The sequence below is a fragment of the Gekko japonicus genome, unplaced genomic scaffold (assembly GCF_001447785.1).
Source record: "Gekko japonicus isolate JY-2015 unplaced genomic scaffold, Gekko_japonicus_V1.1 scaffold656, whole genome shotgun sequence".
NCBI classification, from domain to species: Eukaryota; Metazoa; Chordata; class Lepidosauria; order Squamata; family Gekkonidae; genus Gekko; species Gekko japonicus.
Window position 1 is genome coordinate 26144 of NW_015168067.1, and position 20052 is coordinate 46195.

General features: G+C 45.7%; 1 protein-coding gene across 1 annotated transcript in view; it reads right to left on the reverse strand.

Annotated features, from left to right (window-relative positions):
* ABCA1 (ATP binding cassette subfamily A member 1) overlaps window positions 1-20052 on the reverse strand; it is a gene marked incomplete at its 3' end in the record, with an annotated part of 123298 nt that overhangs the window by 25078 nt on the left and 78168 nt on the right. Inside the window, 12 exon segments of the mRNA XM_015414570.1 lie at window positions 1003-1134; window positions 1232-1403; window positions 1859-1972; window positions 4398-4602; window positions 6971-7192; window positions 9672-9894; window positions 11089-11265; window positions 11363-11568; window positions 12003-12191; window positions 16233-16349; window positions 18473-18612; window positions 18825-19065. Coding sequence (XP_015270056.1) covers window positions 1003-1134; window positions 1232-1403; window positions 1859-1972; window positions 4398-4602; window positions 6971-7192; window positions 9672-9894; window positions 11089-11265; window positions 11363-11568; window positions 12003-12191; window positions 16233-16349; window positions 18473-18612; window positions 18825-19065 — 2138 coding nt within the window.

Below are 20052 nucleotides of genomic sequence, written 5' to 3' on the forward strand. Positions count from 1 at the left end.
CATGGCATTAACCCCGCGATCTCGGACAGATGTTGGAAAAATTGTGGGGGCCGTGGCACCTATATTCATTGCTGGTGGGAGTGTCCCAAGGTCCAGGCCTTCTGGAGAGAAGTCAATGCCCAAATACTTTTAATTACAGGTTGCGCCCTCCAACTACAACCCTCCTTGTTCCTTTTGAATCATTGGAGCCATCCTGCCCCCAATGGGCTTATGAAAGAGTTGATAGAATTGTGTCTTGCGGCCGCTAGGAATGTTATTGCATTTCATTGGAAATCCAAGAAGACGCTGCTACTGAGTGACTGGTTCCTGAAACTGTGGGACTTCTTTTTACAGGACAAAGTTTCCACTAGCATCCTACGATCCGAAAATCATCCCGTTCCTGACAATCTTCAAGAAAAATGGATGCCCCTCTTGGAAGCCTCAGCAGCACATAAAATCGACACCTCCCTGTTTGCCCTGCATAAACACCAGGACTTGCTTTCATATTTTTAACTGTTTTTTTATATTTAATAAAAAAACAATTAAAAAAAACCATGGTACATGGGGAGGATCAGCTACAGCCTTCCTGTACCACTTTCACAGTCTTTTAGCGGCCCCAACAGAGCCACTATTGACTGTGTTGCAAAAAAACATGTTACTTAAACATTGCTCAAAACTCCCATTGTGCATCTGATGTAAAGTTCTCATATCAATCCCCCCTCCAAAACAAATTTGAACACTTTTTAATGTTAAGACTGACCCTGAAGTACACCTACTTGAGGCCACTGTGAAAGTAAGGGTAATAATGCCCTAGAATCCAAACGGGGTAATATTGGCCATAACCAGCCAGTCCCCTTATCAAGTGCAGCGCAGGAATGAGGGAAATACAGCATACCCAGGGGTATTTGCAGTATACAAGCCCTCTGTTTCCACACACAGCCTTCCCATCATAATGGCAGATCTTCTGCTACATATGAAAGAATTTGCAGTACAAGGCAACCGTGATTCATGATGTGAACTCACTCATCGAACAGGACATTGTGTTGAGGGCAGACCCCCAGATTCTGCCGAATGCTGCTGAGTTCGGAGCGGATGTCTTTGCCCAGGATGAAAGCTGTGCCAGAAGTTGGTGGAAATAGTCCAGTCAAGATGGACCTATATGGAACAGAAGTGACATTGGATCCAAAACCACAAGTGGGAAATAGAACACAGAGGAAGGGTTTGTTTTGATTTTCACAACACTGTTGCTTACATCGTGGTTGTTTTCCCAGCTCCGTTGTGTCCCAGGAAAGAGGTGATCTGCCCTTCATAGAAATTCAGGGTGAGGCCATCTACAGCCAGCTTTTTGCCATTGCGATAAACCTTCACCAGGCTCTGAATGGATACGCCAAGGCTAAGATGACTCGGCTCTTCTTCCATACAGACTGTGGGGCAGGAAAATGAATTATTTAGTAAAGAAAGAGAATATTGTAAATTCTCCCAGGTTGCTCTAAGTACTAGGCCTGACAGCATCGGAAAAGCAACCAGTTGCGGCATTGAACGCAAACGTGGCAATCCAAGGGGAAGCAGTTCTTGGAAATCTAACTAAGCCCCTACAGGAAGTCTGATCTGTTGGAATGCTTTCCCCTAAAGAAGCGTTGGCTGGTGCGCAGGCACACGTGTGTCCGTCTGTACCAGGCTGGGTCAAGTAAGGGCGAGCTTCCTGTTGCCACTAGGCAGGCTTAGGCTAGGTTTGTCTTGGCACCCGAGAAGACAACATAAGAGTTCCCTTGATGGAGCAGGCCAAGGTGCTTTTCTGTTCAGCATCCGCTTGAGCCCTCCTGTATGGACTGACTTGACTCCGCGCACGTGCAGCTAACCCAGGAGATCAGTCACTCACTTTCAGACGACCCCGAGCGGAGAGATGGAGGCGGCTGCTGCTGCTCGTACTTTTCACCACACCAGTAGGACTTCAAGAAGGGAAAGTACCAGGGTCTGGGAATGCCATACTGGCCTAGACCAAGAGACAAAAAAAGATACTTAGGAGAACCGTGCCTCAAACTCCTGATGTGAAAAAAAATAAAGCCGTTCTTGAAGAGGCTGGGAGTCTATCCCTCTAGGGCATTTTTATCCCTCCTCTGCCCTGCTTCCTCCAAGGAGCTTAGAGCAACACGTTATGTCTCTCCCGTCCTCCATTTTACTGTCACAACAACCCTATGAGTAGGTTAGGCTGAGAGAGAAGGACTGGCCTGAGGTCACCCAGCAAGCTCATGGCAGAAGGGGGATCTAAATCCAGGTCTCCCTCTCACCCAGCACTGCAGCCATAACACTGTACGGGCTATTTGGTGCTCCTCTGAAAACACTAGGGGGCTTTTCTGTATTCTCATTTCCCTCGTTTGAAAGTTCCTGATTCTTTTTTTTTGGGGGGGGGGTTTCCTGTTCCTCGGGAGTCTTGCTCCCTCTAGTGGTTAATCCGCTATCACATCCGTTTATGTCCAGCATATGTCCCCGCAGATTTAAACTGCAGGTTTTTATGTTGAACATAACCCAATATAATATTGAATCAACCACCACAGGCAGCAAAACATGTGCAGAGCAGAAAACACCCCTGAAGAAACAGGAACTTAAAAGCAAGGAAAAATAAGAATGAGGAAAGGCCTTAAATTGGATCCTATGCCTATCCTACCACTCCACGGAGGAAAATCTGAAGCCTTCCTCCAGCCTAAGCAGCCTTTCTGCTGGCTCTTCCTCCAATTGAATGGAGGATGATTGGATCCAGTCCAGTAGAGCTAGCCCTGCCCACACTGTCCTGCCCAGATTGCAAAGCTGCCAGCAGCCCAAGGCAGTCTTGTCACTGACTGGGTGAGAGTCCACTGAGCCTAAACACTCCAAGCAACTATCAGTGGTGTGTGTTGACTGGAGGAAGAAATATCAGGGTCTTTCATTTTGGGGCTCAAACATGGTCTTCATTTACTTTAATTGGCTTATTTTCATTTTATTTTAATCAATGTTCTTCTGCATCCTTGGAAAAGTTCTGTTTGTAATCCTGGAGCTCTATTAGTCTTAATTTGGACTGCATTTATATAAATTTAGATGGAATTATTCTACCATAATGAGATTCTGGTGTTTTGCTCTGGCTTATTTTTGCTTCTGCTTTTTTGAAAGTAAAACTGCACAAATCAACTTAGCAAAACTCAGCATGCTTGGGGGAAAAAAGCAACTTATCCAGTTATATACCCTTCAGGGCACTATTCCCAGTAGCATCAAATGGCACAGCTGAAACAGCAATTCCAAGAAATGTTTTTATTCGGCAGACCTAATGGATTGTAATAGTATCATGTTCAAGAGCAAAAATTCTTTCCCAAGATCTGAGGAGTTTGCTTACACATTTAGATTTTCCATTTAACCACTTTATATATTCCAGTAGCAAAATTTTTCTGCAACATAAAACTTTCAAAGTCGTTGATGAGAGGGACAACAGACCCAACATTTCAAAAGACGTGGAAAAAACTGCATGATTGGTACAATTTAAATGCATAGCTTAAAGTAATGAAATTTTTGGTATTATTAATCTTTTATAGTTAAATAGAAACTATGGTAAAAAGATAAGAGTATACAGAAACTTAAGCAAACTTATAGAAATTCTTTAAATATGGTAATAGAGTTATAAGAAAATATACTGATCTCTTTGTATGTTTTATGTGTGTAAGTGGATGTTTGTTATGTAGTATGTTTGTTTGTTGGTATATAATATGAAAAATAATAAAAGTGTACCTTTGGGTACTTAAAAAAAAAAAGTATTGGAGTGGGCTAGTGGAGCAGACAAGCCCAGACAAGGATGGTTAGTGACTTCCCCAAATGTCCTTCCCACTTCCTCAAAGTGGTCCTAAGTAACTGATGTAACCCAACTTTAATCTAATGGGCACAGCCCTGCAACGAACTCTAATGTGCACAAACAAGGCATGGGTGTGTGGCTGACTCAAGCTGCAAGGCTCTGAATAGGTTTGCTTCATTTAAACCCCACTTTTTGAACAATGGGGACCTAAAGTGGCTTACAACATTCTTCCCTCCTCCATTTTATCCTCAACATTAAGAGCCATATGAGGTAGGTTTTGACTCTGTGTGTGTGTGTGTGTGACGGGCAAGATCCCATAGCAGAGAAGGGATCTGAACCTGGGTCTCCCAGATCCTGGTGTGACACACTAACCCCCCCACACAGTGCTGGTTCCGAATCTGCTGCCGTGACCACCATGAGGCTACGTCATCCTAGGTAAGCAGCCACATGGCCTTCACTGTTTCCAATAGACTTGAGAACCTGCCATTTACTGCAAATATGGGTTTTTCTGCCTGATGTCTCCCAGGTCCACCCCAGCTGGCAGATGAATCCACCCAAGGAGGCATGGAGTACTGGAGCCCAGTGAAGACAGAGGGAGGCTCACCTGGGAAGACAGAATCAATGTACCAAGTCATAATCCCGTACAGCAAAGTATCCAACAGCATCATGTAGAAAGAAGTGGTCAGGTTGAAGCTGTCTTCTTTTATGGGGCTCTCAAAGATGTTCTGCCACTGGACTCCAACACCCTGCTCTTCAAACAGGGAAATGTATTCACAGCCAAACCCAAAGGCTACAGGAGAAAGCAGGCTCTGGAGAAGAAAGATACCGGTTCGCATCAGTCGTATTTTAGAAGGAAGGAAGGAATGCAAGCAATTGATAAGATTAGCTGTGCCACGGTTACAAACAAGCACCATTTCAGGTGCGTACCCTTGTTAGTCTGCCGTAGGAGAGCAAGATTTGAGTCCAGTAGTACCTTAGAGACCAACAAGGTTTCCAGAGCACAAGCTTAGGGCACTTTTGACTCTCAAAAGCTTAAACCCTGGAAATCTTGTTGGTCTCTAAGGCATCACTGGACTTAGGGCTTTTTTTGTAGAAAAAGCCCAGCAGGAACTCATTAGCATAATAGGCCACACCCAACATCAGAAACTCATTATAATGTTAGGCCACACCCCTGACAGCACAGCTCATTAGCACATTAGGCCACACCCCATGCCTTCCGTTGGCTTGCTCGGGCACCCTGTGGCTGCAGAGAGCCCGGGCAAGCCGGCCCTTGGACAGACTGGGGAAGGCATGGGGAGGCATTTAAATGCCTCCTCAATCCTTCCAGGCCCCCCTACTTCAGAGTCACTGGGGGGGGTGTTGCTCTCCAGGCCTTCCCCCTGTAGCCACGCACGCAGAGGTTTTGGCTGTAGTGGGTGTGGCCAACTCTGAAGCCAGCCAGAACTCAGTTCCTGCCCAAAAATAGCCCTAACTGGACTCGAAACTTGCTAAACAAACACTGCAGAAACAGGGACCACACATCGATTCAGTATGTTACCACAGGGGCACCAATGCTGCACCAAGTAGGTGGGGCAAAGAAGACAGTTTCTTATTACTTGACTTTTGTCCAGTTGTCCAATTGGGTGGCGAAGAACTATGCCTGACTCATGGAACGTAACAGTTACAATCTTATTTTTTTAATATGATGCACCACAGACTGGAACAGAGAGGAAGGTATATAGCAAACTGAGGACCCAACTACACATTATGTTTTTCCTGGGTCTGTCCCCAGGCAGGTCAAGAGTTTCTTGCCTCCCAGGCACACGTGGGACTGATTTGATCCAGAACCCTGGTGCGTAGGGAGGGGGAGTTCTAGCCTCCCCACTGAAGGGAAGGGAGCCACAGTTCAGTCCCCAAGCTGACATAGCCCCTGGGGGATGTGCTGTTTGCCCAGATGGAGAAATACATATGCAGCCATCAGTGAATATCAACTTTTCCCAATGGGTCCAATAGTGGGGCCATGAAAACAGCAAGGTGGGAGGGGCCCTTCAGCCTTCCAGTCTGAATTGGGCCTGCATGCAGAACATCCAGATCATTTCTGTCAACCCAGCTGGGAGCCAAACCTGGGAAAAGTATATAGCAACTCATTAGCCTCTTAGTGGAAGACCCCACTCTTGCCTGATCACCTCTGTGTTTGAGCTGCACTTTGTATCACGGATTGCCCCTCTTGTGTGGCAAATTCCTCCTTACCAATTGGCAGGACAATCTGATGACCACACTAACCCCAGAGGAGCTCATCTTATTTGCAGAGGCCTAGAGAATAAAGTGTATTAATTTTTTTTAAAAGCCCAATGAGCTGGCTACATCAGTGAACAGGCAGCTGCAGGTGTGGGAAGGAGCGTTGTACTTGCCAGTAACTAATTTGTTAACAAGTGGGCATATGGTTCAAAAGGTTCCTTTCTCGCATCATCACTTCACAAGAGGGAATGTGATAAAAATCACATCGCCACCAAACTGGTGATGACCAGGGCTAGGGCGTTCTCGGTGGCGGCTCCTATCTGGTGGAATGAGCTCCCAGAGGACATCCGGGCCCTGCGGGACCTAGTACAATTCCGCAGGGCCTGTAAGACGGAGCTCTTCCACCAGGATTTCGAATAGGAGCCGCCACCATCACTGTTCCACCAACGCCCTATGATTTCCGCAGACTGCCATCCTGGTGCGGGCATTATTGGAGGGAAACGGGAGCATACCATCTTGGCCTTAAACAAAAATTCTAACATCTGGAACTAAATAGAGGAGCACTGAAAATGTTTTATGATGTTTATCTAATTATTTATTAATCGTCTATCTGTAATTTAACATTGTAATTTAACATTTTATATTGTTTTATTGTTTTACTTGGCATTATGCCCTGTTAGCCACCCTGAGCCTTCAGGGAGGGCGGGATAAAAATCTAAATAAATAAATAAATAAATAAATAAAAATGCAGCAAATGATGAAAGAACAGAGCAGTATTCAAGGCACCAGGCCTGTAAGTGTGGAGTGTGGAAAGGTGGGCTAGAGGTGTGTGCAGGCCACAACAAATCCTCCTTGAGGCTCCTTCTGGACCAGTGGTTGGCTTTTTTACTCCTCATCCCAGTAAAAGACCCCAGGAGCTCCGCCCAGCCTAGTCTGAAACCTGAGTCCACATCTACTCACGGCAAATATTTTGAGAGAGAAGCCGACATAATCCTGCCAGGCAACACAGAGAACATAGGGCAAGTAGAGAGTGAAGTAGATGATTCCTCCGCAAGCTGCCGCCATGTTGGCCCTGGAGAATAAGGTGCTGATGAGGAAGCACTGCAAGATGGTCACCACGGCAAAAATCGACAGGAAGACAAACACCACGCTGGGATCACTGTAAGGCAGCAGGTTCCCGTTCTGGATAAAGAGAAGACCAGTCGTAGGGAGCATGAAACACTATTCAGACATTACGGATTTTTTTTTTTTAAAAGAAATAAATACACCTAAGAATATTTAAATGAGCTAAGAAGAGGGGGCAAATCTCTGTTTGCAAGCGCAGCTACAAATGCACATACTCACCAGAGAGCCAGAAGTGGCTACAGCTCTCTGCCCCAATACCTTGTCAGCATAAGAACATAAGAACATAAGAGATGCCAATGTTGGATCAGGCCAAAGGCCCATCCAGTCCAACACTCTGTGTCACACAGTGGCCAGAAATACCAGGTGCCATCAGGAGGTCCACCAGTGGGGCCAGGACATTAGAAGCCCTCCCACTGTTGACCCCCCCCCAAGCACCAAGATGACAGAGCATCACTTGCCCCAGAGTCTGCATCTGTGCCTGTGCAACCTAGAAAGCCCGTACCTGGATTGCTCAGCCTAGTTTAGTCTTGTCAGATCCTGGACGCTAAGCAGGCTTGGGCCTGAGATGGATGGGAGACCGCAAGGAAGTCCCGGGTCACTCACTATGGCAGAGGCAGGCAACAGCAAACCAGCTCTATTTGTCTCTTGCCTTGGAGACCCTACGGTGTTTCACCATATATCTGCTGCACCTTGACAGCACTATCCACACCCTCAATGTACTGCTTAGCCATTCTCTCCTTGAATCACACCTACTAAGTCGAGACCTCCATTGCTTTCTTGTGAAGACAAGCTAGACGGTGGTTATATTTATCGGAATTAGTTTCGTACCCTTTCTCCTAGATGTTCAAAGCAGGATTTTCGTCTCCATGGATTCATGTTAGACTGAGAGGCAATGGCTTGCCCAAACCTGCCGCTGGAGTCTCTTCACAGGGCAGGGATCGGGACGTGGGTTCCCAAGGCCCAAACCAAGCACTGGGTCAGGCCACCTCTCTCATCATCCGAGTGTCAAAACGGGGTGTGGGAGACCCAGGTTTGAATTCCCATGGGAGATTACTGGGTGACCACAGGCCAGTTGCTCTTTCTCTCAGCCTAACCTACCTCACAGAGTTGTTGTGAGGATAAAATGGAGAACACCGTCTCCATGGATTCATGTTAGACTGAGAGGTAATGACTTGCCCAAACCTGCTGCTGGAGTCTCTTCACAGGGCAGGGATCAGGATGTGGGTTCCCCAGGCCCAAACCAAGCACTGGGTCAGGCCGCCTCTCTCATCATCCGAGTGTCAAAACAGGGTGTGGGAGACCCAGGTTTGAATTCCCATGGGAGATTACTGGGTGACCACAGGCCAGTTGCTCTTTCTCTCAGCCTAACCTACCTCACAGAGTTGTTGTGAGGATAAAATGGAGAACACCGATGTAAGCTGCTTTGGGTTCCCATCGGGAAGAAAAGAAGAAGAAATCAGACCACTGGTACATCAAGATTAGTATTTTCTACTCTGACGGGCAGCCCCTTCTCCACGGTCTCACACAGAGGCCTCAGGCAAGGTATTTAAACTTGGGTTTCACTGGTCATAGCCTAACACTCTAACCATAACACCATACCGGCTCTAATGGAGTAAGAGGTATCCAGCAGAAGTTACTTGGAGAGCTGCTGCGTAATGGGCTTCAGATGTAGAAGAAAGTGAGAGAAAGAGCGGGGTGGGGGGGGGAGGAAATAGCACAAGCAACTCTTCGGTATTTTTACAGAGGTGAAGAAAGTTTGTGCAGTACGTCAGCACTACAGCTTTTCTCAGCTTTCTCCTCCCATCTGAAATATGTGCAAAGGGGGGGGGGGAGTACTGGTCTCTACATCTTAAGAGTTGTGGGAGCCATGTGACTAAAGCCACCTACCGAGATGATGACGGACTGGAGATGTTGACAGTGGACTTCATTCAGGAGGGCATTTTTATAAAGGGAACAGGGGTAAGCTGTGTTATCTTGTGAGCAAGAATTCTACTTTGTGAGCTCCTGGCATTAAAGTTGTGAGCAAGCTATTTGGCTACTGCATAAATCAGTTTGCTCCGGAGCCATCCTCTTTGAGCTAAGACAAAAATCTGTGAGCCAGAGGCTAAAAAACTGTGAGCTAGCTCACAGTAACTCAGCTTAGAGGGAACAGGGGTTATAGTTAACTCCTGTGGAAATTTAGGCAGCCTTCATTGCATTATTCATTGTATATACTATATTGTCTTTTTACTGCACTGTTCTCTAGTTGCATAATCCATTTTTAACATTGTTAGTTATCTGTTTGGCTCTTACTGCATCGTCTGAATTGTGTAATCAACCTCGCGCCTCCGCAAGACAGATGGACTAATGAAATAAGGCTGATCCATAAATAAAGGGTTACACCCTTCGTCAACACTGAAGCCAACAGGCTCTGAAACTCTGAACTCTGCTTAGGACCACGCCGTGCGCAACTTACAGTTTAGTTGCTTTAGCTACTACGCTAAACCAGCCATCGAGGGTCCCACATGACCACAATGAAACATGGGGCCAAACGCACCTTGAGGATCAGAACGAGGAATCCCGCGCTCAAGAGGAGTGGGATGAGGCTGCTGATGAACCAGCTGAGCCAGAGGATGCCGTTGTCCAGGCCCATGATCCTCATGGTCTCTTTCAGCCGGGCTTCCTTCTCGTACACGATCCCTTTGATGATCATCGCCACAGAGTAAATCCAAGCCAGGGTCATGAAGAGGGGCATCGACCGACTCATGACGTGCAGGAATCTGGCAGGGAACCAGGCCAGGAGGAAAGAGGGTGGGAGGCAAAGGACAGGGGTTATGATACTTGAACAGGCAGTAGGTTTGGGGCAGACAAAAAAAGGAAACATTTTTTTTGCATCACAGCACAGAAAACCAATCATGGTTACTGGCCCTCTTTCTAGTGCTCTGTGTTTTTAACAGAATTATTTTACAATTTTAACCCTATTTTTAAAATTGTTCAAATGTTTTAATTTTTTTTAATGTTTGTTGCCTTGTGGACCATGATCGGTTGGAAAGGGGGCATAGAAATGTCTTAAATAAATAAAATAAACACTTTAACTCATGCAATTCACCATCCAGAGCTGCCATCTAACATGGTTTTAAGAAGACCTATCCATGAATTTGCCTATCAGCGTCCGTTAGTCACGATAGTTGAAAGCCAGTGGTATTATAGCTCTGATTGCTTGAAGATGTCAAGTACAAACAGCCAAGAGTAAGACCATCTCTATTTCAGAGCTGCCTACCTGGCCAATATTGGAAAAGAATACACAAAATGTATCTCTGCACAGTGCCATTTTGGACCTAGGAGGTACACGCTGCTCTTGTTACTTAAAATCCTTGCCGCAGTGGTGGCCAGGTGGAAAGTCTCTGTGAAAAGAATACACAAAATGTATCTCTGCACGGTGCCATTTTGGACCTAGGAAGCACACGCTGCTCTTGTTACTTCAAATCCTTGCAGCAGTGGTGGGCAGGTGGAAAGTCTCTGGGAGATAAACCAAGCAGGATTCCTAGAATGGCTTCTGCTTAGAGAATGATTCCCAATCAATGTTCCCTCTAAGCTGTGGAGTCTTGTGAACAAGAATTCTTTTTTTGTGAGCTACTGGCCTTAGAGTTGTGGGAGAGCAATTTGACTACTGCATAAATTAGTTTGATCTGGAGCCATTCTTCCTGAGCTAGGACAAAAATGTGTGAGCCGGAGGCTAAGAAACTGTGAGCTAGCTCACACTTAACTCATCTCAGAGGGAACACTGTTCCCAACTCTGCATCCCGCTTCAGAGGTTCTTTTCTGGCACCATTCCCAAGACTGCCAAAACAGACAGCTTAAGGGCCTGTCCAAACTGGCTCCCAAATTTGCTATTCCTAGAATGCAGGCTTATTGTGACCTGATGTGGTCGACCTAACCATGTTGGCAGCCTCCTCATTTACACAGAAACTTACATGTCATCCACGTAACAGGGGTACGGCATCTGCTGGACATAGACGCCGGTTTTCTTCTCTGTGCCTGTTAGAGCCCGGATGATTGCCTGCTCCACCACATCCTGTAGGTAAGCAAAGCCTCCCCAGACGTAGCGCATGTCTTCAAAGGGGTCAGCTCGAGGACCTGGGTCCCAGAACCTGCACCAAAGCACCACAGATTATTGTCTATCAGAAACTCTAGCACTGACTCCTCTGCGTCTGTGAACTCAACAGAGTCTCTCTGAGGAACACTCACCCATCCTTAATTTTGTTTGTCCTTTCCACATTGTCTATGTCCATCCGTATCTTGTACCTGACGTGATGAGGCAAGTTTGTGCTGCCAGGAGCCATTTCAGGGAAGACAATGCCTGCCCAAAATCTCCTCTGGTCCAGCAGCTCCATGGACTTGTTGATAAGACGTACCTCACTTGGCATAGGCTCCAGCTTGTCCAAATTGACACACTGTAATGAAGGCAGAACATGAATCAGAAGATTTTTGGGCCTGTTTTTTCTGCTGGTTTTAGTGGCTGCTGCCTTTAAAATACTACTGGTTGCTGCTACGGTTAGTTCAGTAAGCTTTACATTTGTTCTAAGGAGAGCTACTCCCTTCTAAGTCTATTGAAACCCACCCTTCTGCACCTTTGCTAACACTCTTTTTGAGGTGCAACTACCAGATCTGTACACAGAGGCACCATAGATCTACACAAGGGCATTACAATCTGCCCCCCCCCAGTCCCTCTCCTAATAATCCCAAGCACAGACTTTGGCTTCTTCATGCCAGCTTCTAAACTACCATGGAGAAAAATATACATTGTCCTGACGAATAATGAAGTCACAGCCACTGGCTTTGAGGGAAAGACTAAGCAAATATGTCCAAGCAGCACCAGGATACTTACTTCCATGAATCGGGAAATGGCCATAACAGCATGATCTGTCTCATTGAAAGCATCCCTCCAGGAGTAGGTTGAGCCATTCACGGGCTGAACGTCCTCTGGGTATTTTGCCAAGAACACGGCAACATCCTCAATTGTCCAGTCTGAACCTTCCAAGTACTGGTGCCAGAGGTCCTTGTTCTTTAGTAAAGTCTGACGTTATCAACACAGGAAAGAGGATTACAGTTACTTTACCTCTGAAGTTATTATTTCCACTTAAGCCAGAAGCAATACAATTGTAATTCTGGGAGCACATTTGCTTGGCTTTGATGATGGAAGATTTTAATGTTAAGCCCATTTATCACCCCACCAACTCTCTCTTTCTCACCCTGCCAGTTGGTTTTTTTGCATCCTAGCCTGTGACACTCTTCTGATTCTGAAGCATCCCACATTCGACACTTGTGAAATACACCACTTGCGCAAATGACTCCTTCCACCCCATGAACCTACCTCGTAAAAACTGCCTACCCATTCCGAAACTGTACAGCTTTCACAGGACTGTACCACATCAGAATAGAGTTTTGAAGTGTGTTGGGGGGGGGATGATGCTCTGGCTGTGTAAAAGTCTCCCCAAGTTTTGAAAAACAGTAGATCATAAGAGGCTTTAGCCTAATTCCTTCTAGTTATCCATACACCGGGGGGAGGGGGGCTTTAAAAGGAGAGGCAGAACATTTGGATATGCAGTTCTGAGCCTGCATTCCAAAGTGGAATAGTCACAGAAAGGTAACGACCTGTCCACGGGGGTGTAAATTGAAGGGTGTAATAAACACCTCCTGCTTGCTTATCTTGCCCTGTCTGGTATTGACTTGTGCCTTTCTCATTTCTGTTCTTGTTTCAGCAGGTGGCAGCCTTGAACAGCATCTCTGGGAAAACTGATCCCACTGCCAAAAGAAAAACAAACAACCCACCACTGAGAGCCAGAGAGCCTCAGGAGAAGAAAACCGTTTTGGTGACTGCTAGCTGCTAAACTCTGCCAGTGTGTTCTGAAGGGCTCTCCTCTAAAGTGTGGGCAAAGAGACAACCAAGTATGATTGGATATGAAGAGCTTATCTAGTACAGGAATTTCTCTACAGACCACATATCACAGCACAATAAAACTAGAGACAAACAAGCTAGAAACCACAGTAGGGTTTGCCAGGTCCTACCTAGCAGCCAGCAGGGGGCTCCCGGGCACTTTTTGCCTTCAAAACCATGGAATTTGCCCCCAAACTAGTGTGTCTCCCCCCCCCCATGTCAGTGACACGATGACATCACTTCTGGGCGACATCATTGCATCAGGGACATCCCACAGTGACATTCCTGTTTGCGGGTGGGGTTTCCCCCACAGGATCTAAGCCCTCAAAAGCGGGGGAACCCCCACTAGGACCTGGGGACTGGGAACCCTAAACCACAGTAGAACAAAGTCCAGTGGCACCTTTAAGACCAACAAAGTTTTATTCAGTGTATGCCCTTTCTTGTGCACGAACACCTCCTCAGATACAATGAAATGGAATTTATCAGTCCATACATATAAGCAGAAGGTGGGCAGTAAAATTAGCAGGCAACATAATGAAGATATTTATCAGGTTCAGGAATAACAAGCTTAGTTTATATGGTTACCATTTAATATAATGAAAATGTTTTTAACAGATGCAAAAAAGCAAAAAAAAAAAAAAAAAAAGGCTAGAAACCAATTCTGCTTTGTAGAATCCAACAAAAAAGTGGGTACGGTGCACAACTGGTTTGTGTACAGGAGAGTTTGTGGATCAGCTTCAGGCATCCTAGTTACCAAAGGTGGCTCCCGAAGATAAAGTTAATGACCTGGATCCTGTAGATACATTCTGCTAGCTTTCCTCCACTGCATGAAGCCTTCCCTTGACACCAAGAGGCTCAAGATTATTATTATTGTTATTGTTATTGTTATTATGTGCAGCAGTGGACAGGAAGAAAGACATCTACAACTTAAACTGTCCCATTAAGAAAACAGTCAACTGCAATGAGCCTTGGTTTAAGGCCATTTCTGGAACTTAACATCACAGTGTACTTTTGAGTTTGTCTATTCTCACCACTGGTCATCTCTGGGGCGCTTCCAAGCAGAAGGATGCTGGCTATAGTCTCATTTCCTGACAGACGCACAGCCAAGCATGTGATGCTCTTCTCACGTGCACCAGTTCTACTGTCTCACAGCTTTCTGACTGGGACTGGGCCCCTTCCCTGGCAATTAGTCTACGTTCCACAAAACTGCTTGGATGTCTAGCTGGATCTGAACACAGTATTCCTGAATTTTCAAGGCGAGTATCTTTAATGAATAATGAACCATCCTGTGTTGTAAAACACAGAAAGGAAGGACAGGGTTTATTTGTTCTTCTGCTGTCCAGAAAAAGAAAAAGGAGTAGGATATTATACTCCACTTTTCTCTACCCTAAGGGGTCTCAAAGTGGCTTACAACTGCATTCCCTTCCCCTCCCCACAACAGTCACCTTGTGAGGCAGGTGGGGCTGAGAGAGTTTTTAGAGAACTGTGACTGGCCCAAGGTCACACAGCAGGCTCCATGCGGAGGAGTGGGGCAACAAACCCAGTTCTCCAGATTAGAGTCTGCCACTCTTTACCACTACACCACGCTGGTTCTTCATGATGACGGAAGCACCTACTATACCCTTCCTTTCATGCCTCTACAGGAAACATCAAGTAAATTTTCTACTGTATGCTTTGCCACAATTTGCACCCGATGCACATAAAAGTTTTCCAATAACTTAAAAGCATGATATGGATGCAGATAGGAACAACCACGGATTAAGTGGTAACTCGCCACAGGGTACATGGAGCATCTTGGGAAGCTGTGTGGGTATACGTGACCCTTTTAGCAGCCATCTGCACCTGAGAAGTAAAGTTTTCTTGACTGCTTGGCAGGATGGCATAGTAACATGACTATACTCCAGGGTGAAAAAGCTCTCCCCAGGGTAGTTTCGTGACTTACATGCACTCTCCACACACCCTACCAAACAGCAATGTTCCCTCTAAGCTGTGGAGTCTTGTGAGCAAAAATTCTACTTTGTGCGCTACCGGCATTAAAGTTGTGAGCGGGTGATTTGGCTGCTGCATAAATCAGTTTGCTTTGGAGCCCACCTTTCCGAGCTAAGACAAAAATGTGTGAGCCGGAGGCTAAAAAACTCTGAGCTAGCTCACGCTAACTCAGCTTAGAGGGAACACTGCCAAGCAATAAGTACAATTTTGCTATACATCAGGTACGGACGTGTGGTATGATGTGAGATAAAGATGATATTCCATATCTGGCCTGAGAAACAGGGTAAGAGAGCTGAAGTTTCCAGCGTACACAGAACAATGGTAAATTACCACTTGGTAAACCATAACCTGTATCCGCCCAACACCGTGGATGAACCTAGTACCCACCAGGATGGAGGGGGATATCCAAGGGGAAAGTGTCATTTCTCATTCAACAGCACATTCCAACTTGAAGTCAGGTCCAAGCATAACACCACATTAGTCTCCAGAGTGAAACGCACCAACCAACACAACTGTCATTGGACTGAAAAGCTTCTGAAACAAATGCTGCAGCACTTAAAATGAACATGATTTATTCTTGTTATTCTCTGCAGTAGGTTATTATCTGTATCACTCATTTCCACAAAGCTGGGCAGGGGAAGAGAGTCCTGTGCTCGGTTCCTGCTGTACAGCCAGTGAGGTAATACTTAATCACACTCTCCTCGAGTAAAGAGCGCTGTATCATGTGATTATGGCAATGCTCAGCATAACAGAATGTACAGCTGACTGTGCTTCAATATCCCCTACCTGCATGTCCATCTGACCCATATCCTTAACAGCTGTACATTCACAGCAGCCTACAGAAGGAGGGAGCGTGAAGGTGATTTATGCCCCAGCCAGGATTTGCTCCACTTATGCGGTGCAAATCATCCTAACTGGCGTTCTGTGAAATCACAAAGGGAAATGCTGTCTAGAGACTGACACCTTTCCCCCTCCATGCCAGGATGCTATCACGTTGAACAGGCAAGAGGCCCTGCACAAGCAACTTTGTCACAAGAAATTAGCTGCTGCGCAGACGTGCACATATCAGCTTGGGGCTGAAGTGCCAATCATGGTGCTCAAACAAATAGACTGAAGACAGGAATACAGGCCCGCAGGATGACTATCCAGTGTTATCTGAGGGAGGATGGAAACAGGTTACGGCATACTGACCCGGACCACGTCCATTTCCTGGCTTTTCTCCATGAAAGTTAGTATCTTTGGTCTTATCTCTTCCCACATCCCTCCGAGATCACGGAAGACACCTAGCTCTTGGAATGTCTTGTTTACCTGGCGGAACAGTGAAAGGGGCAAAGGTTACGTCAAAACTGCAGAACGAACAGAAAATGGCGATACCCAGATTTTTTTCATCCTGTCCCCCCCCCCCAGCTCCGGCTTCGTTCCTCAAAGTCCAGACCGGGGATTAAATGAATTCCTGAGGCTGAAACACCAAAGGGCTACATCCAACATTTCTTTTTTCTGCCCTGTTTGTTTTTGAGCATGCGTTTAGGTCAGCAAATGTAGAACAAGAGCTGGGAACTCATGGAAATTAACCAGAGTTGTGTAAGCAAGCAGAGTGGATACATATGGCATAGGATCTGCCAGAGGTACACCAGATAGCTATGGCATTCAGTCCAGTCACTGGCTAATACCACCTTAGGGGAGGAGACCACTGTGTTCACCAAACCCTCCAGTTTCCCCATTCCTCCAATAGAAAAAAAAGAAAGGTTAATAATAATAATAATAATAATAAGAAGAAGAAGAAGAAGAAGAAGAAGAAGAAGAAGAAGAAGAAGAAGAAGAAGAAGAAGAAGAAGAAGAAGAAGAAGAAAAAGAAGAGATTGGATTTATACCCCGCCCTCCACTACCCAAAGGTATCTCAGAGCGGCTTACAAACTCCTTTCCCTTCCCCTCCCCACAACAGACACCCTGTGAGGTAGGTGGGGCTGAGAGAGCTCTTGACAGAAACTGCTCTTTTTTCAAGAACAGCTCTTATCAGAATACGGCTTGCTCAAGGTTATCCAGCCAGGTGCAAGTGGAGGAGTGGGGATTCAAACCCGGTTCTCCCAGATTAGAGTCCACGCACTTAACCGCTACACCAAACTGGCTCTTGGGGGGGGGGGGGTAAAACTATTGCAACATCCTGAGCTTCCTGTTCTTGAATGGGTCCAGCTAATTCAGTGATGTCTACTCAAAATGCAATGGTCTTTCTTAGTCCTGTTACCCAAGAACTAACCACAGATGCCAAGGACTGAACCAGAGACCTTATACATGAAAGGCATGTGCTCTAACACTAAGAACATAACATAAGAACATAAGAGACGCCAATGCTGGATCAAGCCAAAGGCCCATCCAGTCCAACACTCTGTGTCACACAGTGGCCAGAAATACCAGTGCCATCAGGAGGTCCACCAGTGGGGCCAGAACATTAGAAGCCCTCCCACTATTGACCCCCCCAGCACCAAGAAGACAGAACATCACTTGCCCCAGAGTCCCTATCTATACCTTGTGGCTAATAGCCACTGATGGACTTCTGCTCCATATGCTTATCTAATTCCCTTTTGAAGCCGTCCATGCTTGTAGCCGCCACCACCTCCTGTGGCAGTGAATTCCATGTGTTAATCACTCTTTGGGTGAAGAAGTACTTCCTTTTATCCGTTCTCACCCGACCGCTCAGCAATTTCATGGAGTGCCCACAAGTTCTTGTATTGTGAGAAAGGGAGAAAAGTACCTCTTTCTCTACCTGCTCTTTCCCATGCATAAAATATTAGGCGACACACCCCTAGTGTAGCCAATCCTCCAAGAGCTTACAGAGCTCTTCTTACTGGGGCTACTGTAAGCTCTTGGAGGATTGGCTACACTAGGGGTGTGTGGCCTAATATGCAAAGGAGCTCCTGCTACCAGTAGAGCCCTAAGCAGCAGCATTATGATATTGGCTGATCTGTTTTCAATACCCTTCCTAATAACCCGCAGCATAGCATTGGCCTTCTTTATTGCAGTCACACACTGTCTCCACATTTTCAGTGAGTTATCTACTACAACTCCAAGATCTCTCTCTTGTTCAGTCTCTGCCAGTTCAGACCCCATCAATGTGTATTTATATTTAGGATTTTTGGCTCCAATGTGCATCACCTTGCACTTGGCCACACTGAACCCCATTTGCCATGTTGACGCCCACTCGCCCATCCTTGACAGATCCCTTTGGAGTGCCTCACAATCCTCACTGGTTTTCACCACCCTGAACAACTTTGTATCAACTTTGAACACTGACCTGTGACACACACACCCTCCTGAAGACATAAACAAGAGTGCTTTAACTCCCTCCAGAGACAGACAACAAAATGCTTTCAGGTATACAGATGACCTTTTCCCTCCATTGTTGTAAAAATTGAAACCAAATGCAGGGATCCTACCTCAGCCATCACTGCCCTCGTTGCCGGCGTGTCAGGCGTGTATAAGACTTTTCCTACAAGTAAAGGCTTCAGGGCTCTCCATATAATGCGGGAAAGTGGACTGGATTCCAGAGACTTCATGAGGTCATTGCAGTAGGGTGCTTTTAAAAAAATAATAAAACATGAGGGCAGTGCTCAGTACATAGTATCTGCCTACCCAACCCCATAAACTCCTTCCAGTAAGCACCTGACCACCCCCGCTCTGTATTTTATGTAGCCTGCTGCAGCTTCTGGAGCGGAAGAGATCATACTCTCACAAAGCACCCCAAAACAAAACAAAACGCATGCAATTTTGTCAATGGATGCGACTTACTTGTGGCGTTATCGTAGAAATCAGCTACCTCTTCATCTGTGCTGTTGGTGCCAAAGATGGCTTTGTAATTGCTGTCTTCCAGCCAATTGAGAGACTTAATTTGCAATCCACCTCCTTCTGGATGGCCGCAAACAATCCGGGACACTGCTTGGTAAATTTCGGCCGAAGGACTCGTGGTGTTCACGTTGGTCAGGAACAATACTTCCTGCCTCATGTCACTCCAACTTTTCATGCTCACAAGCTGTAGTTCAAAAGAAAAAAAGAGAGAGACGAAATACTTAATGAAGACCCAAATACACATTAAGGACATAAGAAGTGCAGTGGTCCACATAGTCCAACATCTTGTTTCCCACAGTAGCAAACCAATTACCCTGAAGGGCCTTCGCCAGTGCTGCCTCCCAGCACTGGTCGTCAGAGGTATACTGACTCTGTATATGGAGGTTCCCTTCAGTTCCCATGGCTAGTAGCCATTGGACCTATCCTCCATGAATCTGTCTAATCTCCCCACAAATATTTGTTTTATTTATTTACAGAATTTGTATCCCACTTTCCGCCCTGGCACGGGCTACCAAGGTGGCTCACAATTTAGAACATACATGGTAAAATTACATTTTAAAATCATTTAAAATCAACCCTCCTCCCAAACACGTATCATTAAAACAATGTAAAAAACCCAGAGTTAATACAAAGCATAAAACATTGACTAGGAAGGTGGGATCATTGAGAGAATGCCAAATGAAACAAAAAGGTCTTCATTCACTGGTGGAAGGCGGCACCAGGAGGGGACAGACAAATCTCCCTGGGGACAGAGTTCCAGAGATTTGGTGCCACTAGAGATGTAAAATTTCCGGAAATTTTGAAGCTCGGAAAAAAACCCGTTTTCCCCCCGTTTTTTCCTGGGAAAAAATGGAAATTTTCAGAAAAATGGAAAAAAAATGTTACATTAGCATTTCTTTTGTCTTTTCTAGATTGAAAGTCATTCTGTTACTTTAGGAACATCAAATATGACTATGGACATTTTTACTTGGCATGAAATTATCACAACTAGCATATTAAAAATATAGTGTATCCAAACAATTATTACAAACAGAATACCCACCCACATGCAAAAACAAAACTGAAACTTTTTTATTTTCTTCTGACAATCGCACCTCCTAAAGGAAGAAATGCATCTTGTTCTTGCATTGGAGAGTTCAGTTTGTAACCTAGGACTTGCTTGTCCTCAGTG